Genomic DNA, 23,488 nt, shown 5'->3' on the forward strand with positions numbered 1-23,488 from the left:
CTGTGTGGCCAACATGCTACCCATTAGTCCACCATGCGGCACATAAAGACATAAAAACAACAAAACAATTGTGGGCTTTTATATAGAGCAGGGGTCTCAAACACGCGGGCCGCTGGACACTAGTTTGAGGCCCCCGCCTTGATATGAAAGTTTAATGTTAGTGCGGCCCGCGCAAGTTTGATATGGATGCTGTATGGTATCATGTACCCAGAAAAAATTATTATGTTTGATTAATGTTCATGTTAAAGGTTAAATAACTGTTAATAGTTATCCTCCCTATCCGTGTGGAAGTGGTAAGTTTTTGGCTATTTAAGTTTAAAGGAAATAACTTGAAGGCTACCGTTTAGGTCGCTAGCTCTCTAGTTTGCGAGTTAGCATGTGTCTCAAGACCCTGCAGTTGCGCAATATGTTGTAAATAAAAAAAGTATAAATGTGACTATAGTCGTGTTTTGTCATGTCTACAGGGCTCTAATAATGCTTTGTTCATTTTAATCTGAAAAAAATCATTTGTGTTCCCACCAACTATATGTGGTTTCATAAGTTTTTATTATTATTATTATATTTATTTATTTATTATGGATTGATTGATTTTCTTTATTCTTGATTTGTTTATTTATTTTTCATCTTATTTTGTGCAGAAAAATAAAAAGTAAGATATTTGAGAACAGTGGAATGTTTTATCTGAGCTTTTATTGTAGAAAATTGGAACCAAAGCGAAGTTTTTAAAAAAAAAAATTGTTTTTAATAAATGCGTTTTTGGGGGTTTTTTTGAAAACCTGATGCGACCCAGTCTCACCCAGACCCGATCTCCAGTGGCCTCCAAGTAAATTGAGTTTGAGACCCCTGATATAGAGTATATAAATGATTTCCCAACGCAAGTGTTTGGCATGAGAAGAGTAATAGCCTTCCCATCCTCTTTGTATCGGAGAGACTGCATCATCTGCTGTTACGTAATCCAGTTAGTGTTAAAGCCTAAGTGAGTTTGGATGTTGAGTAGCTTTTTTTGGCTTTTTATTCCTGAGGGACAAATACACTGAAAACATGGAACATTCTGCACAGTGAAAAGACATGAAAATGAGTTCAGTGACATTAACTAATCACTACTAATGAGGATGCCAAGAGATAGGGAGAAAGATTAATGGAAGAGAAGCACAAATTGGACATTCATGAAATTTAAATAACACAGAGGAACTCATTAATGTCGACGCCCTTGAACTGGCTGGTAGATGTTAATATAAGATGGTGTCCAAAGTAGCCATTTACTTGTTGTTAAGTGGTTGTTGCTTGTTGTTCAAAATCAATTTTACTACTATCTCACTGTATGTATAGTTAAGACCCCCAGGCCTCTAACATTTATTATATGGAAAATAACCTATTTCATTTAACATTTGGTTTGTATTTTTCTAAGCAAAAACAGTGGCAACAGGGTTAAAATAATAATAATATTTACATGTTTGGTATTTTTTATTAGAACTCAAGTTGATTAAGAGTGGACTTTTTTGCCCTCTAGGGCAGTGGTCCCCAACCCCCGGGCCATGGATGGGTACCGGGCCGCCAACTGCCCACGAAATAACTAATTATTTCAGTGGCTTTTCCCTTCAGGGGTCACCACAGCAAACAATCTCCTCCATCCAACCCTGTCTTCTGCATCTGTCTCTCTCACACCAACTACCCTCATGTCCTCCTTCACTACATCCATAAACCTCCTCCTTGGTCTTCCTCTACGCCTCCTACCTGGCAGCTCTAAACGCAGCATCCTTCTGCCAATATATTCACTATCTCTCCTCTAGACATGTCCCAACCATCTCAGTCTGGCCTCTCTGACTTTATCTCCAAGGCCTCTAACATGTAATGTCCCTCTGATGTACTCCTTCCTGATCCTATCCATCATGGTCACTCCCAATGAGAATCTCAGCATCCTCATCTCTGCTACCTCCAGTTCTGCTTCCTGTCCTTTTCTCAGTGGCACTGTCTCTAGACCAAACAACATGGCTGGTCTCACCCACAGTTTTGAATACCTTTCCTTTCATTTAGAAATTTTTTTTTTGAAAAATGACCAGATTCTCTCGGTTACATCTCAATGACAAACCCACAAGTTTGCAAAAATGAGTAAAATGTTTGCAAAGTTTCTTTTCAAAGGGGTAAAGTTCCAGTGAAAAGACAGAAGAGCCTACCACTTCCAAGAAATAAAAGCTTTTAACAAACAATACAACAAGATCTACTTGAACTGGATTTATCACGACATGTGATTCTCACAGACCAAGCCCACCCTGCAAAATATGTGACGACTGACTTTCTAATGAGGCAAGGAAACCTTCAAAACTGCTTTGCCACTTGGAAACCAAGCACTCTGAATTCAAAGCCACCGGAGTATTTGGAAAGACAAAAACAGCAGCAAGAAAGACAGAAGAAATGACTGGCAGCCACCACATCAATAAATGCCAATGCACTCAGAACATCACAAATGTGACAACATGACGGATCAACAGATGTGGACAACAACAAAATCAGGAGGATGTAGAGTACATGAAGATATGTTATGTGCACTCTCATTGCCAAGAACCGTTCAAGGCGCTGGATGGGTATATGTCAGAAAAACTGAAACCGTCCTTTTGGACGGTTGTCTGGTTTAACTCCTCGCATTAAGGAGGTAGCATCTGAGTGGAATCTACATATTGTATCAATTCACAGGGAAATGCTAGAAAATGCCACCAGAATTGAACAGCGTACTGAATGATGTTGTCAAAGTTATTAACCACATCAAAGCACACACCCTTAACTCTAGCCTTTTGAGTAGCTCTGTGAGGAGATGGATGGCTTCTCTTAAACACAGAAATAAGATGGTTACCTCGAGGGTAATCGCTGGCCAGAGTGTTTGAATTACGATTGCCAGAGCCGCTGCAAAGATTTCTCTCAGCACATTTCAGTGATGAGAAATGAGTCGCAAAACTGGCTTACTTGTGTGACATACAGTATTCAACCTCAATGAACTCAATCTGTCACTTCAGGGGAAAATGACAACGCTCTTCAAGTTGGCCGATAGAGTAGCTGCATTTAATGCCAAACTGGATTTACTGGGACGGCACGTTAACAGAGGCATATTGGAAATGTTCAGACACTAGCAGGGATTTTGTGTGAGAGTGTGAGCCTTCATTCTCCCAGCTGGGGCAGGATCACCTGTCTTTTCTTTTAAAAGACTTCAAGCGCTACTTCCCGACCAAAAATGACACAAGAACTGCCAAGGAATGGATCCGTGGCCCATTTATGAAAAATCCAGGTGACTCCAGCATATCTATGCAAGAAGAACGTCAACTGCTGGAGATCGCAAACAATGGCGATTTAAAAAAAGACAAAAACTGTACAGATGTTCTGGATGAAAGTAATGACACAGCACTCTGAGATCGCCACCACCCTGAAAACCCTGTTGCCATTTCCGACATCATATCTGTGTGAACTGGGGTTTTCTGCAGTGACAGCAACAACAGAGTAGAGTGGACATATGCAATGCACTACGCCAGGGGTGCCCATTATGTCGATCGCGATCGACTGTTCGATCACAAAGGCATTATGGGTAGATTGCATGGCATTGAAAAAAAAAAACTGACAGATGAGGCAAACGCAGTTGCTTTTTATTGATTGGCTGGAGAGTCAGTTCACCGTTCCTTTTGCAGGGCGGGACTATCTGCGTCCTTGCCTGTCTTATCCTATCGTCGCACCTCACTCTGTGGGTGGGGTTAGCTCACTGAAAGACCGAGATGAGAGATTGACGGACACTCTTCGGCCGTTCGTTCATGACCAACACTGTTGCGCTGTTTAGTCGGAACGAACATGACCATGAGTGAACGGACTGACTCGACACGGGGGGGATCACAGGCTAACGACCAATTGACCGAAATGAACGTAATGATACGGTTTACTGAAATGAACGGTTTTGCCCACCACTATTTTGCAGTACTTAGCACAGTTGTATACACACACGCGTCACTACGCATGTGTCAAAATGTGTCTTGCATTTTTAGTATGTGGTAGATCGTTTTGACTCGGCCGTGTCCCAAGTAGCTCTCAGGCTGAAAAAGTGTGTGCACCTCTGCACTCTGTCATTAGCCACGTATACATGGACACAAATATTCCCCTTGCATTCGGTTTATTTACTCAAACAGAAACAACATAACCTTTGTATACACCTCATTCCGAAAGAAAAGTGGCAATCCAAATTGACATATAGTTGGATTCACAGGGATGGAATATTCCTTTCCCCAAACCGATTGAGGTATCTTGTACCCACTCAAACGGAATAATGGCGGTAAGCAATCAGCACTGCTGCGGAAAGTTTGCTTTCGATCCAAACTTTGAAACAACTGAATATAATTTCAAGACTGGACGTACGAAAAACTCGGAGTTATTCCAACAAGTGAAACAAAAAGTCGGGGAAGCCGGTATCACATGATGTTGATGTTTACCCCATTGACTATTCTGTTTGATCATAGCGGCACATGTAGACAAGAGCTTGGATTATTCCTTTCCATGTATACCATTGTTTTCGGAAAAGTCATTCACAAAGATTCCATTCGGAAAGACGAAAAACTCATGAAAACGTGGCTAATGTCTCCCATTGCCCCCAGATGGGACCATCTTGTTGCAGAGAAACAAGCTCAGGGCTCCCCTCGATTATGGCATTATGGTGAGCGTAGTATGACGTTTGGTACGTTGAGGGAGAAGAGACGGTTCAAACTGACAACTTTATTTTAGCTGTTTAAAAATAACATTCATGCGTTCTTGTTCTTTATTTATTTTTCTATGTGTATTTCTTTTAACTAATTTATTGAAGGGGCCGAGAAGATGTTAATAAAGAATGTTATGTTGTTGGCATAGTGTTAGCAGAAAGCTGCTAATAAAGTTGCAAAGGAGTACACAGTGGATTCACATTTTTTCCGTTTTTTCTTTGAAACTCTTTGGGTCTCGAATTTTATGACAACCTAAGTTGTGGTCTTTTTTGTAAAAAGAACACGATATACTGGGACTGACTTGAGTACGCCAAGTTTTCAATACAAATAGGACCGGTTTCCCCTGTATGACATATGTTAGAACAGCATAACATTGACATAATTACACAGCTTTTTTTGCGACGGAAGGGAATGCCACATTGTGTCTCATGCACCCACAGATGGGGAGGGTGAACCAGAAGGAGGAAGAGAGGGAGCGAAAGAGGGAGGGGAGAGAGGGAAATAAACAGCGTAGTCACTCCTGCCAGCAGTTAGTCTGAGGCAGGCGGACTCAAACGCTTGTGCTGTCACAACTGACAAGAGCTCGACAATCTGTGCGGCTCGTGTACTTTCGCGGGGTCAACTTCAGTGTTGAGGTTACAGGGAGGTTGTCAGAGTTCAGACCTCCGTCTGAGGGGAGATCAATGCGAGCTGTTTGCCAACTGCTTTGAGGACCCGGAGCAACACGGACAACTTCACTGCAAACACAGCCACTGAGGACTGAGTGTACTCAGTAAATGAGAGCGCCGGGAGACTGAAAGAGCAAACAATAACCAGAGCAACATGCATATTTTACAGCCATACTGCATCAACAGGTTGGTGTTTGTGTTTATGCACTTGCAGGGTCTTGTATTGATTCAGTTGTCACTTTGGTGTTCTTGGTAGTACTGCAGATATCCGATTGACAACTCTTACAGACACTATACTTATACTCGAATTCTCATCAAGAAACTGAAAGTAGCCACTGAAAGTAGCACATTGGTCATTTAGTGAGTATTTCAAAGTCTCCTAAAGTCTGAGTCAGCTTTCTTTTCCTGTCATTGTGGTGGATGCTAGACATCTTGCAACTTCAAGCAAGGCATATGGTTACAGACTGTTTGTTTTGCGTTGCTGCTGAAGCGTTTGTTGTAACAGTAGTACAGTGCATTCCAGTTCTGAGTTTCTTTTTGTATGTATTAATAGCCACATGTGAAGCTTTGTTGCGTAATGTTTTGCCAATTGGCCCAATGTTTGCTTCTAATTCTGTCAACGAGAGCGCTCTGGTTTTGACTATTCTGAAGATCATCATCGAATAAAGGCATATCTTAATCAATGATAACTCGGTCATGGATGACTTTGGATTTGACTTCACAATATCATCTCCAGACTTGGACTTTGATATCAGTGACTTGGACTTTAATATGACGACTTGAAAATACTGTTGCGTAAAATGTGTCCCCATTGTTATATCATTCCAGCAAGACAACACATTTTCCCACGATGAACCTTAGAGGGTGTGGCTTCAATGAGTGTTGGAGAATGGTAGAAGGTTATTCACATGCACATTTAAGTTGTGCATCATTTGAGTTTCAGCTATTCCGGTTCAGATTCCGATTCTGCTTTTCGATTCAGATTCCTAATGATTCTCGATTCCGATTCTATTCAGAGGTAGGGTCATAAAAGTTAGCATGGTTTAAATCAGCGCACTAACCAAAGTTCTTGAAGGAAATGTCTGAATGTCTCCATGATTTTTTTGAATTATATGAACGTTTTATCAATTACTTTACAATGAATTTCTCACAAGGGTATTTCCAACCAGTATATAAATTGCAAATGTACTCGCTCCTGATCCTATCTATCATGGTCACTCCCAATGAGAAACTCAGCATCCGCATCTCTGCTACCTCCAGTTGTGCTTCCTGTCTTTTCCTCAGCGGCACTGTCTCTAGACCAAACAACACAACTCTTTATCTGTGACTAAGTTATGTTAAAATATAATAAATCAATTCAAAATGCATTTCCCAAATGTAATATATTGTTACAATAGCGTTTTATTCAACAGTGCTTATCACTTGTAAGGGCTTAAAAATTTTAAGTCTATGACTTGGGGCTTGACTTGACTTGAGACTTGACTTTGACTGAGACGTGGGATTAAAGACTTTCTCCTACCTCTGATTATGATCTATGCTATAATATGGTTTATGTGTTTCAGACCTGCTTAACCAGTTACATTGAGAGGGACATCACATGGTTATATTTGCACAATTTAACATATCTGAAAAGGATTAGGAAGGAGCAAAATTACCTAATTTTATTCAATTATTTCTATTCACAATGTTGACACTTGCAATAATTTGGTTGCTTACATGTTGCCATTTGCATTGTGTTCACTTCCTGTGTGAAAAGAAAGGAAGGCTTTGAAAAAAAACTGCTTGTTAATGTAAACGAGTGCAAGTTCTGAGTGAAATAAGTTTGAGAGGCATGTATATTCTTGCACCTAGCTCATTTGAATTGTCCACACAACACACGTCTGGCCTTCAAAATAAGAGCACATCCTTTTTATGTAAACCAAATAATAATAATAACAACAGGAACTGCATCAGTGACTATGTCTTGCTTAACTACAAGCATTACAGGATTTTGTAGCAATGTGCGCAGAGGCTTTTCATTACGTATTTCAGGCCAGAGGCCAAAAAGAAGACTCTGGTGCGGTGAACCAACTTCCTCTCTGATAGTGAAATATCCATGATTACATCATGGTGAGCCCATCCGTAATAAAGTGATGACTGTTGTTTTCAGCTGATGTACAATGCTTCTGTTTCACAGCTCACCTCACAGAGTTTATAGTGACCGGCCGAGACACTTTCCCACAGTGTTACTGCCCTGAGCATGTGCTCGGCAATAAAACTAACACGTTTGATCAACCGTGAAAAGAACAGCGAGAAATGAAAACGAGACGTCACCGCTTGTTTTTCTATTACTAAGCATTGGTGAAAAGAAAGAAACAGTACGTTTCAGAACAGAGGTAAAGAAAGGTGGAACTGAAAAATGGGACGCACACAGGAGAAAGGAGCAATGAAAATGTGACACGAGTGAACAATATAGCCAGACGTGGAGGAGGAGGCCAAAAAGATGAAGGTGGTTTGAAGAATGGAGGTCATGGAAACAGCAGATGCGCTCATAATGAATTTGAAAATATAATCATAGTCTCCCTCACATTTCTGCAAATTCAACACTGAAGATGAAGCAGGATTCAATATTATGAAATGTTTTCCTGCTTAGAAAACAAGGAAAACCAGTTTACAACCTTCTACATACAGGTTTGAATGTTATTAGAGCCCTCTAGAAATCAAATAACACCCCTATAGTCACATTTACACTCATATTACATAAAATAGTACGTATAATCGGAGAAAATGAGCCATTTAAGACATAAAAAGATGTGTGTTTCAATAAATATTTTCTGGTTTTCAAACAGCGTTGTAGGTTAAAGTCCAAAGGAAATATACAATAAATTTGCCAGAAAGAAGTGAAAAAAAATGGTTCTGAGCCAAATCACCTCAGTCGAGTTGAAAGTGGAAATGGGTCTTGGTTGAATTGTCGGTCAAACCCGTGAACAAATAAATGATGAAACTGTATCATCCTTTTTTGACACCCCACCTTATCTTAATCCTCCCCCAGGTGGCTCGATGTGCCAAAGAGAAAAAGGAAGAACAGCCAGTCTTCAATGAAGAGTATGTCTGGTAAGGGTGACTCATTTCCAACTTTCCCCATCCATGCTTTTGTCCTTACCAAAAAAAAATATGTATATATATATATCTATTCACAATGGAGGAGCCATGTGAGCCATGATGCTCTTCTTTTGATGTGTTGGAGAAGTCTCATGAATGTTGAGTATACCTCATCATATTGGAGTGGACTCCCCCAGTGTTGTCCTCGCTGTTGTACGAGACATCTTGCTATTTTTCATTTAGCGGCATTGTGTTATAAGAATGAGCTCACTCTGGTCGTCAAAATTGAAGAACCCTGTTATAAACCCTCCACCAAGACTCACATACAGAAGTTATAAAACGACTTTAAAAAGCTGGTATGAGAATGAAAGTCAAATGATAGACTCATCATATTTTAACTGCAACTTTAACAAGTTATTATCCTTACTAATGTCCCTACTAATCCCACCAAAGGACACGTAATCCTGGCATTGTTAAGGTGTTTTATGAGGTTCGGAATTTTGGGGGGTAGGTCATAACTTAATACTTACGTCGGTGACTCACTTCGACATCAGCAGTTGTCGGCATTACCAAAACCCGAAACTACCCATTGCTTACACTTTTACTTGTGACATGACATGAATGGAGATAATAGAGGATTGTTGAACATACCGCAGTTTGTTGGTGATTTATTTGGATCTTTATCTTCTGTTTTCATATATTTTATCATCTTTTATCTTTTTTAATATCTGCTGATATTGGGATAAAAATTAGATCTTATCAGTATTGGTTTCTCTGCCAATAATAAAAAAATGGTGACATGTGCCACAGAGCAATAAACTTAGTCTAGAATTATTTCATCTCAGGATTGTAAACATGCAATCTGCAGTGATTGTAAAGTGTTACGTTACGTTTGTTGTAGTGGGCGTCCAACTGTCTCTCATTCTCTGCACTTGCTTTGTCCATTGTTGTCTTGAACCTAACTCTCTCGGAAAAGAAAACAAACATACAGTATCACTCGGATACTGTGAACATCCAGCAGCAACACAATGTTTTGGCATGACTACTATTGTGATGAAAAATATACTTAACCAAGTTAATCTACCTCAAGCCAATTTGATTAACAATGTATATATTCTAAATTCAAAATAAGAAGTAAGAAACCAAAAGCTTACCACTTCCACACAGAATGAGATAACTATTTTTCACAGTATCATGTCAGATATGTGATGGCTGATTCCATGCAGCTTTGAGGTAATGTCATGTCACGTCTCAATAATATTGTGCATCTAAGATATAATATCAAATATCACACCTAAGAAAGAATACCTCAGTCACTTGCAGCATTTTGGCACTATTTCAGGAACTTGTATTGGCGCAGCATTTGTCTTATTTTGTACAAATTTGTGTTTATTTGTGAAATGCATCCGGTTGCATCACTGTTGAGCTCGCTAATCAAGTGTTGCGCAATATTGAATATTGGTAATTTTTTTGTATTTTTTTTAACGCTTCCATAAATGTGCAAACCTTTCTTCGGGTGGGTAATGATAAAAAAATAATAATTTGCTGTGGTAGAATTCAGGTTAATGCAACCATGCCATATGTTGCAGTTGACATTTTTACGCTTTTTAGCACAAAATTTAACAATACCACCACACATGTCGACATAAACGCAACAATTTTATTGAAATGACGCCTTTGGGTCTCAAATTTTATGCCGACAAAAGCAGTCAACCATGTATGTCAACCTTAACTCTTTAGCAATAAAAGACTATGGTGGACCGGGACTTGAACCCTAGCGACTAGGGTTGCGTCACAAGATACTCAATTCCCAAGACAAGAAAATGCATTGTTTATTTAACCAATTATGACTTTCTAATCATCTTCTTTTTACTCCTGATCCGACTTTCTAATATATTGAGGCTCATGAGGCTCCCTTGCTACATTGCTATGTGTGTATGCTAACGGCCCCGCCTCCCCCAGCATAGCCAAAGCGGTTGTATGACTAACAAAAGGTTTCACGATGTTGTTCTAAGAACCGCTGCTCTTCTATGAAGCGTCAAGGCACTGAACCAATGGACAGAGTGATTGCTCTTCCTTCTGTTCGGAGATGAGACACGAGGAAAACAGACATAGCATCAAAATTATTGAGTTCATTTTCATTTATCGCATAATTATCAGTGATTTATGAAACCTTGTCACAATCTCGTGACACCCCTAGGAGCGACTGCTATAAATTCCAACATAATGGACCTACTGAAAAGAGAGAAGGTCAAACCATTGTGTCGTCATGCATTTTGCTTTTTCTTTGGATTCCAAATATAAACTCTGCACTAACACACTGAGGTTAGGTTATTGAAGTAAACATTTATTGCAAGTGAGCCAATAGCAAGTTCATGCATGTCGCCACTTAATAATTAATAATTATAATAATTATAATAATTAAGGCAGAGTATATTGATGTTTTTATGTTAGGAGGAATGTAGACAATCTGTCCAAGTAGCCTACACGTCACTCACTTGTTTAGATTCAATTATATTCCATATAATTTTTAATAAATTTTTAATAAAATTATGAGAATAAAGTCAAAATATTATGTGTATAAAGTCATAATATTGCAATTAGATTCAATTAGATTCCATATAACTTTTTTGTTCCCTTGGTTTTGGTTATGTTGACAACCACTTGTGTCGACAGCAGTCATCCAGTCATAACAAGGTTCCACTCCACCTAGTAAGTTGTACAATTTTGTAATAAGTTGCAATATTTTGAGAATAAAGTCAAAATATTATGTGTAGTCATAAAAGTCATAATATTGCAAAAATAAAAGTTACAAATGTTAGCTCATACCAATACTACGTTTTTTCACCTGTATCATAAAGCTGAGATGCAATTTTTTTCTTGAAATATAATGTATATAACTACTGAGCATATCTACAGGTGTTGTTTTACAAAATATACATATATACAAAATATATTTATTCGTCCCTCAGTGGGGAAATTTGCATTGGACAGCAGCAAGAAAACAGAATCAGTTAAGCAGTACAAAATACACAATATAAAAAATAAACAATATAAACAACCAAAGTATTAACAAATTAACAATTTTACCCAGAGTTGTATACAAATACAGTTTGCAAGATAATATGAAATAATATATGATATCTATACACCATGAGATCTTGCTATCTTGCTTTCATTTTTCAGTACGTGGCCCTTGGTGGAAAAAAGTTTGGACACCCCTGCTCTTGGGGGTCTAATACAAAAGGAGCTTCATTTTGTGTTGACACAATGCCCCTACCCCCCCTGTACTTCCCCTTCATGTTCTTCCCCATTTGAATCACAACTCGTTCCCTGCATCTTTGGCTGCCCATCCTATTCTACCTGGCGTTTCGGTATTCACCTCTCTCTTCATTTCATCCCGTCTTCCTCTGTAACCTCCTCCTCCTCTCCTATAGCTCTTAGCATCTCTGTTCCAGGGTACATCCCCAGCTATCTGGAGAAGGATGAACCATGCGTGGTGTGCGGAGACAAGGCGACCGGTTACCACTACCGCTGTATCACATGCGAGGGTTGCAAGGTAAGGTACAGGTCAGCTAATAAGAGACGTTGTTAGCTAAGTTGTGTGGTTCTAGTATGAAACTTTTCAGCTTGCTCAGCCTTTTCGGCTTATTTAATGTCCTCAGAAGGAAATGCATTGTTCAGTCACTGTTCAGACACATCCCAAAACGCTTTATGTTTACTTTTTTAAAACATGCCAACTTTGTTTTTTTTTATTAAATTAAAGTGGGCTACATCTTATTTTGATTTTATACAAATTCATACAAAAAAAGGCTTCACTGCCCCATAAGAGCAGGCAAAATTGTTCTTTTGATAGTAAAGGTTGCCGACCCCAGCCTGTGGTCCACCATGATCTTCTTATTACTAAAAATATAATTTAAGTAGACGCCGACATAAACTAAACATAACATTTTAGACCCATAGGGGTCATTTCTTTATGGAAAATCAGTCTGTTCATTTCTACTTGTGTTGGAGTACAATGGATCCTCTCACATTTAGAGGGTTTCATAGTCGCTATACAGTGAAGAAAATAAGTATTTGAACACCCTGCTATTTTGCTATTTCTCCCACTTAGAAATCATGGAGGGGTCTGAAATTTTCATCGTAGGTGCATGTCCACTGTGAGAGAGATAAACTAAAAAGAAAAATCCAGAAATCACAATGCATGATTTTTTAACAATTTATTTGTGTGATACAGCTGCAAATAAGTATTTGAACACCTGTGTATCATCTAGAATTCTGACCCTGAAAGACCTGTTAGTCTGCCCATTAGAAGTCCACCTGCACTCCATGTATCATCCTGAATCAGATGCACCTGTTTGAGGTCGTTAGCTGCATAAAGACACCTGTCCACCCCATACAATCAGTAAGACTTTAACTTGTAACATGGCGAAGACCAAAGAGCTGTCCAAGGACACCAGAGACAAAATTGTACACCTCCACAAGGCTGGAAAGGGCTACGGAGCAATTACCAAGCAGCTTGGTGAAAAAAGGTCCACTGTTGGAGCTATCATTAGAAAGCTAAACAAGAAGAAGCTAAACATGGAAGAAGCTAAACATGACGGTCAATCTCAGTCGTAGTGGAGCCCCATGCAAGATATCACCTCGTGGGGTCTCAATGATTCTAAGAAAGGTGAGGAATCAGCCCAGAACTACACGACAGGACTTGGTCAATGACCTGAAAAGAGCTGGGACCACCGTTTCCAAGGTTACTGTAGGTAATACACTAAGACGTCATGATGTGAAATCATGCATGGCACGAAAGGTTCCCCTGCTTAAACCAGCACATGTCAAGGCCCGTCTTAAGTTTGCATATGACCATTTGGATGATACAGAGGAGTCATGGGAGAAAGTTTTATGGTCAGATGAGACCAAAATAGAACTTTTTGGTCATAATTCCAATAAGCGTGTTTGGAGGAAGAAGAATGAAGAGTACAATCCGAAGAACACCATCCCTACTGTGAAGCATGGGGGTGGTAGCATCATGCTTTGGGGGTGTTTTTCTGCACATGGGACAGGACGAGTGCACTGCATTAAAGAGAGGATGACTGGGGCCGTGTATTGTGAGATTTTGGGGAACAACCTCCTTCCCTCTGTCAGAGCATTGAAGATGGGTCGTGGCTGGGTCTTCCAACACGACAACGACCCGAAGCACACAGCCAGGAAAACCAAGGAGTGGCTCCGTAAGAAGCATATCAAGGTTCTAGCATGGCCCAGCCAGTCTCCAGACCTGAACCCAATCGAAAATCTTTGGAGGGAGCTCAAACTCCGTGTTTCTCAGCGACAGCCCAGAAACCTGACTGATCTAGAGAAGATCTGTGTGGAGGAGTGGGCCAAGATCCCTCCTGCAGTGTGTGCAAACCTGGTGAAAAACTACAGGAAACGTTTGACCTCTGTAATAGCAAACAAAGGCTACTGTACCAAATATTAACATTCATTTTCTCAGGTGTTCAAATACTTATTAGCAGCTGTATCACACAAATAAATTGTTAAAAAATCATGCATTGTGATTTCTGGATTTTTCTTTTTAGTTTATCTCTCTCACAGTGGACATGCACCTACGATGAAAATTTCAGACCCCTCCATGATTTCTAAGTGGGAGAAATAGCAAAATAGCAGGGTGTTCAAATACTTATTTTCTTCACTGTAGGTACCTCCAAATGACGTGCATTGTTAGCAAGCTCTTACTAACAAGTTTTATTTCGTGAGAATGCACAGAAAAGGGAAATAAATATGTGCTCATGTTTCACATAAGGATTGTGGATGAAGGGGAAAATTCCAGAAAAAGTACAGTTTTCCTTTAATTGCCCTGGAACAGACTGTTAATGAATGACGGAAAATTCAGATTTCCACATGGAAATATAATAGTGTCGTTTCATAGAATAAAACAAGTGAAGAGAATAATTTTTGGAAACTGTAATGGGTGTTTCATATTGATTTGCTCAGAATCAAATCCCGCTATATCACATGGGGAATCAGCTGCTCGGACATACTGAAGAAAAGCTCATTTTTTTTCAGTGATTCACAAACCAATTGGAATCTATTCTACTTTTAGTGGCCTTTGCAAAACTTCCTTCTTCCTCACTGACAACAAGGAAGTTTATGTCCTTCAGATGTTTGTCAATTTGACTGCAAAAGTAGCCAAAACTAGAGTCTTATGGATGAATGCATTGTGACTCATGGTTGACTTTGTCGTATTTACCATGAAGATGCATAACAGAACGGCAAAATAGATCAAATTACTAATTCCTATTTATCTTTCATTTCTCCCTCTCTGTTGTGCAAACAGGGTTTCTTCCGTCGAACCATCCAGAAGAACCTCCACCCGTCGTACACGTGTAAATATGAAGGCTGCTGCATCATCGACAAGATCACACGCAACCAGTGCCAGCTATGCCGCTTTAAGAAGTGTACCTCTGTGGGCATGGCAATGGATTGTGAGTTCACATAAACCTTTCATTTCTTCTGTAGTCCCTCCTAATACAGTACTTACAGTACAGTACTAATCAAAAATAGGTGGCAAATAGATACAATCACAACAAGGCAATCATTCCCGTCGACCAGAGTTGATTGGGAAAAGCTGCACTTAAGGGCCTGATCTACGAAAGACGTGCAGACCCGATCTACCCGGCCTTGCAATTTTTGAGATACTGGAAGGGCTGATTTGGAGCCAATCACAAAAAGGAGCCAAGCCATATCTCCGATGGAAAACACTGCATTTTCTTGTGTCTGGAATATTCCAGTGCACCATCGTTTAATATCGAGCCGTGCACCACTGTTGCGTCCCGTATCCCAATAATATGGATTTCACCTGGATATGTAGCCATGTTAGTCGATAACACTATATATTGTAAGTACATTTTCAGAGATCACAAATGTCATCACATAATCAGTTGTAGTCTAAAAAAATGAAAATTGTTTTGTTAATAAAAAAATGTACTTTTTTTATGTTTTGTTAGTGTAAAACATGTATATTAAATGACAAAATAGATTAATATAGCATTATTATGATGATGCAGAGTGTGTATATTTGCATCTTCAACCAAAATTTCTAACTCCATGGCTTCAGACCTCATTTTTCTTTTATTGCCGCTATGCTCTTCCAAACTCGCCATGATAACAGCCGGTACCACATCCTCATTTATGGTAATGGTAATGGTTTAATTTCATTTGAACATGCATCAGATTACAATTGAATGCATCACATAATCAGTTCACAGTTCCACATGTCCAAAAGGAGTAGGAAGAAGCAAAGCTTATTAAATCCTACCCCTCCATCTGGTACTTTTAAAACCAGTAACTGTTACATTTGTTCACTTCCTGCCTTTTTTAAATTATTTTGTACGAGGTGATATGACCATCCAATGATATAATGGGTACCATTATGTGTCAATATAGTGATACGTATAGCACATCATGACTGGTTCAAGACTCTTCATCCTTGTATTTAGCAAACATCAACTGCTTGTATTGTTTCTTGAATTGGCTCATCGTTGTGCATTGTTTGAGGGTCTTGCTCAATCCATTCCATAGTTTGATTCCACATACTGAAATGCTATGGCTTTTTAACGTAGTCCTAGCATATAAGTGTTTCAAATGTAGTTCTTCCCTGAGATCATATTTCTCCTTTAAATAGCACCTGTTAAAAATCGCACTCAAAACCAATGTAGGTCACCTGCATCAAGACCACTAATAGTTAGTAATAGTAATAATAGCAATTGTTTTAGTTTGGACATGCAATTTAGTGTTTGTTATTTGGGATCTTTGGAGATCAGGCACATTTGCTATTTGTAATTGTATACGTTCCGGCAATGTGGTCATTGTCTGCAAAGGCCCCTTTTCTGAGCACGATCCAGGAGGCATAGTTAATTTGAGTGATCCCAACAAGCACGGATGAACTATGGTACAGTATGTCCACAAGAATACTGATATTTTAAAAACAACAGGCAAACAAGTGGAGATTTTCAAAGTTCTGGCTAGAGTGTCTGTGTGTGGATGGGGAAAACTGAGCTTTATGGTTTGTGTCAGAACAAATGTTCGACAATGTATCTCCTCTTTTATCCTCTTACGGCTGTTGGTTACATTTCATGCATATCTACGATATCATTATATTGATGAACAGCGTCATTATATTCCATGACCAAGTCAACTGTGATTGCTTTCTGTGCTTCCGTGTTATGTGGGCAGAGCTTTTTTTAAGGGGACCTATTATGCTTTTCCTCTTTTCTGACCTAGAAATGTCATTACAATGTTGTATTATTATTGTGTTAATTATTATTTATTGTCTTGTTATTATTATTATTGTGATGCCAACGTGTCAGATAGTGAGATTCGCGCATTTGGAACTGAGCCTTGAAAGTTTTGGAGTGGTCTCGGTGGGTGGGGGAGTAAGTTCCACAAACACTGCTGGAAGAGGCACAGAGTCTGGAAGATCTAGAAAGCTTTCTGTGTGGGTTATGGTGTGTAGCTGCTCTATAGGAGTTCAGAACTCAATACAAAGACCTGCAAATGAATATAATACAGTAGGTCCCCTACTCCACGTGCGTGGATGGAAATTTTATTTACGAAGGGGGGGAAATTTGCTTTTTTTTTTTTTAAAATAAATATCCGTGTTCATGTGGACATAGCCTAATGTTGTGTGCCAACATTTCATGGCCTAATTAAAGCTGTATGTTTTAAACTCGGATTATGTGCAGTTTAACATAAATGTACAAACACCTGGGCTTGTCTTTTGACATATTTTATGTAGCAGTTACACTACAGTCAATTGTTAAATGAACCCAGGCCTTTTATGGAGCTTTTATGTATCATAGTGTTTCTCATTCATTGACACATACTTATAAATACTACAGTCCACCAACTCATCAAGTCCACCAACGCTAAAAAGTGTCCACTTACATGGTCAACCACTTTTGTGAGACCCGAAGGGGTCATTTCTATGAAAAATTGGTTGTTGTAGCATTGTTACCTTGGTTAAGCCACTAAGCCATATACTTATAAGGCAATGTGCGTTCCTGCACGCAAATTACTCTGTATCAAACCGAACCTAACCTGCTTTATCACAAATCCATCTCTGCTTATCGTACTTATCGTAACTACTCCACTTTTTTCCAATTTCATGCCAAGTCAAATGTTAAATTGATCAGTCCATGAAAATATCATCATGCTCAAAGACAGAAATACGACAAGACAGCAAATAGCATGAACATTCAAGGGTATGCAGAGCAGATCGTCAGTGATAGTTAATTCACGATCACTATTTTCTCCTCCGTGATCTCACAGTGAGGCGAGGCGAATTAAAGGAAATCAGCCGTACTGTGTGTCTTGGAATCTCACAATGAAATGATCCATCCACAATAGATTTACAACCGGTGCTTCTGATTTTACAAAAGTATGTTTTTGGATAGCCATTGTCAAAAACTATTCAAGTTTTAGACATTTTTTCAGGTTTTTACTAGCACAGGACCCAAATTCAGTCATTTTATTCTGGGGCTGGATGGAAAGTGCTGGCTAACGTGCCATAAGATGATCCATAAACAGAAGTCATAGTCACAACCAAACTATCTAAACTACCTTAAAACAGAAATGAAATACTTCCCCGCACGAGCACAACCTCACCATTGTGTTTTCTTTTGATCTATCAGTGGTATTGGATGACTCAAAGCGAGTGGCCAAGCGGCGTCTCATCGAGGAGAATCGTGAAAAAAGAAAAAGGGAGGAGTTGGTGCGAACACTGCAGGTGAGACCAGAGCCGAACACCACAGAGTGGGAGTTGATCAGGATGGCAACGGAAGCCCACCGAAACACCAACGCGCAGGGATCCAGCTGGAAACAGAAGCGCAAGTTTCTGGTAAGTGCTGTAAAAATGAAGTACTGTAAATTCCAGTGTATAAGTCACGCCCATGTATAAGTTGGACATGTCCATATCATTAAATGGCATATTGTGGAGCCAATCATCAACTATAAAAAAAAAAAAAAAAACTCAAACTGAGATTGTCAACCCATTCGAAATTCCAGGAGCTCATTAGTCAAAATAACAGTCTGACACAAGATGCCATCCTACAAAAAATACTAAACTCAGAACACAACAACTTAACACAGAAAAGGTATACCCAATACATATACAAACATGTACCAATGCAAGTTTTTTTTAAGTTTTCCCATAATCCATTTCATCTGAGCAAAGCAGTTGTAATAGAAAATGGATGGATGGCGCTACAATGCTGCCTTTGTCCACCAGAGAGACAGAAGAGCCCAGAGGGAGGCTGATGTTATTGCAGCACCCTGATGAATGCATTGCTCGGAGGCACTGCATTATGAGAAAACCTTACATTTTATTTTGTGTTTTATTTAATGTCGTATTGGTACATGCTTGTACATTTCTCATGTATACCTTTGGGCTGTTTGATGAGCTTAGTGTTCTTTGTAAAATGACGCCATGAGTCAGACTGTTTAAACAATTTGTAGTCGTTCTGAAGTCAAGGAGATGTCACAGCATTAGAGTTTAGCTTTAGATTCGCCTCAGTGTTGCATAAGATGGAGACAAAAGTAGCAGCTTATACAGAGGTATTTACGGTAAGCGCTTATTTATTTATGCTTGTCTGTAAATTCATTTTTTTCATAACATGGTCAGTCACAATTTTAGTAGGAAATCAATTTTAATTGAATTCATTACGTTGAAGATGGAAGTCATGTGTTTCTGGCTCATTCCCAACCCACAGAATCCTTTCCCATTCTCCTTTCTACATGTACCGCTATAATCAAACAGAATAGTCAATGGGGCATGCGCAGTAAAACGTAAACATGAACATGGCGTGATACCGGCTTCCCAGAGTTTTTTTTCCACTTGTTGGAATAACTCCATTCCGTATTGCGTGTCCGTCCATCCAGTCTTGAAATTTAGTTTGGATCAAAAACAAACTTTCCGCAGCAGTCCAGTGCCAATTGCTCGCCTCCATTTTTTAAAACTGAAGAACGTCTCGAGCTGCATGTTACCTCATATCTGATCATGCACTGAAAGAACGCACCCGGGATAAATTTAAACGAGAAAAGATCAAATTCAGGGCTGCACGGTGGACGAGTGGTTAGCGCGCAGACCTCACAGCTAGGAGACCAGGGTTCAATTCCACCCTCTGCCATCTCTGTGTGGAGTTTGCATGTTCTCCCCGTGCATGCGTGAGTTTTCTCCCGGTACTCCGGTTTCCTCCCACATTCCAAAAACATGCTAGGTTAATTGGCCACTCCAAATTGTCCATAGGTATGAATATGAGTGTGAATGGTTGTTTGTCTATATGTGCCCTGTGATTGGCTGGCCACCAGTCCAGGATGTACCCCGCCTCCCGCCCCAAGGAAAGACAGCTGGGATAGGCTCCAGCACCCCCGTGACACTTGTGAGGAAAAAGCGGTAGAAATAAATGAATGAATGAAGATCAAATTCAATCTTGCTAATATTTTATAATTAAACTCAAGTCATGTTTTATATAGATATATATTTTCTTTTTAAAGAAAAACTGAATGAAGTATAGAAGGGTTTAGATTCTGTTCCACAGATGGCGGTAATGCACACCGAAAGCTGCTGGCCAACCGCCAAAAAACAACAGAAGAAGAAAATCACAATGAAGAAGAACAACTTTGCGTTTCGGGGGTACAAGATACCTCATTCGGATTGGGGAAAGGAATCTGATTATATGTTCATTCGGATTGGCACTTTTCTTTGGAAATGAGGTGTATACAAAGGTTCAATTCATTTCGTTTCAGCAGATAAACCGAATGCAATTGGAATATTTGGATTCATGTATACGTGGCTATTGTTTATTGATGTTTATTTCCAGTCAGATGACATTGGTCAGGGAAAGTTGGTGCCTGCATCGGAAGGAGATAAGGTGGACCTGGAAGCCTTCAGTGAGTTCACCAAGATCATGACACCTGCCATCACACGTGTGGTGGACTTTGCCAAGAAACTACCCATGTTCTCAGAGGTAGGTTACATGTCATTTTTGCCATTTGATGTGTTTGGGTTTCATTAACAGACTCCAGAATATCAAGTTTTCAATGTTGTTTATATCAAATAATGTAAATGATGAAAAGGGGTGTACAGTAGACTAGTTCCATGCGGTCATGACCATGACCTAGTTTGTTTTGAACATGCTTAACAAGTTACAAGAAGGATCATCACATGTTTACAGTTACACTATTCAGCATGTTTGGAAAAAGAGTAGTGGGAAGCAGGGATGTCACGAGGATAGACTGATGGGGACTTAGCACACTTTTTTCATGGCACCAACATCGGCTTCATCAATGAATTAATTATTACTCTCTTTTCCTTCCCTGTCCTCTCTGGAAAACATCCTGTCTTTGCTTTACTCAGGATAGCTTCCAGGGAGGGATAATGAAGTGATAAAAAATAACAAGCAATGTTCTTCTTACTCAGTGTCGCTGCACAGACACATGCTATATTCTTCCGCTTAGCGATCCAGGCATGCACCTTGTTGTTACTTGTTCTCGAGCAATAACATTTTTCATTCATTTATACCAGGGCATTGGTGTGGAACGTTCTAAGACAAGGACCCCTGGTATCTATCTAGCTATTGATCGTCTGTCAACTAATTTCCTATCTTTTAACTAGAAACAAAAGAAGTGCAATAGAAATGCAGGGACATATTTTGGACACAAAGATACACAATTATATTTGGCTGTAAATATGTTATATTTCATCATCACTACATTCATTCATTCATTTTCTACCGCTTATCCTCACGAGGGTTGCAGGGGGTGCTGGAGCCTATCCCAGCTGTTATTGGGCGAGAGCCGGGGTACACCCTGGACTGGTGGCCAGCCAATCACAGGGCACATATAGACAAACAACCATTCACACTCACATTCATACCTATGGACAATTTGGAGTCGCCAATTAACCTAGCATGTTTTTGGAATGTGGGAGGAAATGGGTACTCCGGTTTCCTCCCAAAAGAAGAAAACCCACGCATGCACAAGGACAACATGCAAACTCCACACAGAGATGGCCGAGAGTGGGATTGAACTTGGGTCTCCCAGCTGTGAGGTCTGCGCGCTAACCACTTGATCGCCGTGCAGGCCATCATCACTACAAATAATCACAAATAAAACATTCATTCATTCGTTCTCGACCGCTTACCCTCACAAGGGTCGCGGGGGGTGCTGGAGCCTATCCCAGCTGTCTTCAGGCGAGAGGCGGGGTACTTTTCTTGTCTGCTTTCTACATTTTTTATTCCATATGCTGCTCTCTGTGTCCTTTAAATTGCCCCTCGGGGATAAATAAAGTGTTTTTGAACTTTGAACTTGAACACCCTGGACTGGTCAGCAGCCAATCACAGGACACATATAGACAAACAACCATTCACACTCACATTCATACCTATGGACAATTTGGAGTCGCTAATTAACCTAGCATGTTTTTGGAATGTGGGAGGAAACCGGAGTATCCGGAGAAAACCCACGCATGCACGGGGAGAACATGCAAAATCCACACTGAGAGGGTGGAATTGAACTCCGGTCTCCTAGCTGTGAGGACTGCACGCTAACCACTTGATCACTATGCAGCCTACAAATACAACAGTATTATCAAATATTTAGCAGCTTGATTGCTCTCAGGTAGGTTAATAGTGAACCAAATTAGAATGTATGCTGAATAGTTAAGTAAAAAAACTAAAACTTTGACCTGAATATTGGTAAATACTGTAAAACCTGCTTAAGGTTATCTTAGTGATGACACTACATTCTTATTTTGTATTTCCAGCTTCCGTGTGAAGACCAGATCATCTTGTTGAAGGGGTGCTGCATGGAGATCATGTCGCTACGTGCCGCCGTCCGCTACGATCCGGAAAGCGAGACGCTGACACTAAGTGGCGAGATGGCCGTAAAACGTGAGCAGCTGAAGAACGGGGGACTGGGTGTGGTGTCGGACGCCATCTTTGATTTAGGCAAGAGCCTGGCCCAGTTTAACCTTGACGATTCAGAGGTGGCGTTGATGCAGGCCGTCCTGCTCATGAGCTCAGGTGAGGAAAACGTTTGCAATGAACAGATTATATTTTTCTTCTCTTAATATGCGGCGGCAAGCGAGAAATGAATTTTTGGAGACTGAGATGGAAAGAAAATGCTGCAGGCGATCTCAGACCCCTGATCAATAGTTCACAAAGTTCAGTATGAATACTGCAACAAAAAGTCCCATTCAACAGATGAACCTTGTGTTGTCGGAACAAGGAGCTGTGTATCTGTCTACTTCAGGGGGAAATTCCATTTTCAACACTGTTATGCATTCAGATGTTTATCTCTTCATATGGATTTCTTCTCTGCCTCCAGCGCTGTTATGCTTTCTTGTGTTGATGTGATTATGTTCTCAAACATCACACGCCCAACACAAGGCCAAGGATGTGATTGATTCACATCACATTCTCAGTCTGACCATTTTGTTAATTAAGTTAAGCCACATCACCGGATCTTCCCAGCATGCCTGAAATAACTATATGTTTTGTAGAAGTATTTGTGTAATTATTGTTTTGCATTCATATTATGAATTATTATTGTAAGCGTCTATTTCCATATCAGCAGAGTCTGTGTGCTTGCTACACTTACATTGTTTGTTGTTATTTTTGGTGGTGAGTTATGGAGGAGTTAGGGATAAGCTCCTGTTGGTTTGTGGTGCAGGAGTAACAGTATAAATATCAAGGGAAGAACACGCCCTGAAGCGAGTTAAAGTTCTTCTGTGCAACTCAAGCTTTCCCAATATATGGTAAATGAAATGGGTTTTCGAACAATAAACAAGCTAATAATGGGGATTAGAAGCAGAAAATGGCGGGTTTACCCACAAATAAGGAAAACGGGTTTTGATTCACAAATTTGTGCTGCTGTGCATGCTGGAAATAGTTACAATACAGTGGTGTGAAAAAGTGTTTGCACACTTAAATGTTTCAAATCATAAAACAAACTATTAGTCAATGA

General features: G+C 39.8%; 1 protein-coding gene across 6 annotated transcripts in view; it reads left to right on the forward strand.

The window, feature by feature from the left end:
• Positions 1 to 23,488, forward strand: part of LOC131103035 (thyroid hormone receptor alpha) — an 87,161-nt gene that overhangs the window by 59,912 nt on the left and 3,761 nt on the right. For 2 of the 6 annotated variants that reach the window (XM_058048886.2, XM_078797149.1), the window contains 6 exons: positions 8,424 to 8,485; positions 11,911 to 12,032; positions 14,802 to 14,949; positions 18,157 to 18,362; positions 20,344 to 20,490; positions 22,287 to 22,545. In XM_058048886.2, the coding sequence (XP_057904869.1) occupies positions 8,424 to 8,485; positions 11,911 to 12,032; positions 14,802 to 14,949; positions 18,157 to 18,362; positions 20,344 to 20,490; positions 22,287 to 22,545 (944 nt within the window). Of the gene's footprint in view, positions 1 to 5,228; positions 5,579 to 8,423; positions 8,486 to 11,910; positions 12,033 to 14,801; positions 14,950 to 18,156; positions 18,363 to 20,343; positions 20,491 to 22,286; positions 22,546 to 23,488 lie in introns of those variants that run through there. The other 4 variants (XM_058048888.2, XM_078797150.1, XM_058048889.2 and 1 more) reach the window with 3 other exon arrangements.

This window comes from Doryrhamphus excisus, linkage group LG16 (genome assembly GCF_037039965.1).
Source record: "Doryrhamphus excisus strain RoL-2023G ecotype Guam linkage group LG16, RoL_Dexc_Guam_v1.1, whole genome shotgun sequence".
Taxonomy (NCBI): domain Eukaryota; kingdom Metazoa; phylum Chordata; class Actinopteri; order Syngnathiformes; family Syngnathidae; genus Doryrhamphus; species Doryrhamphus excisus.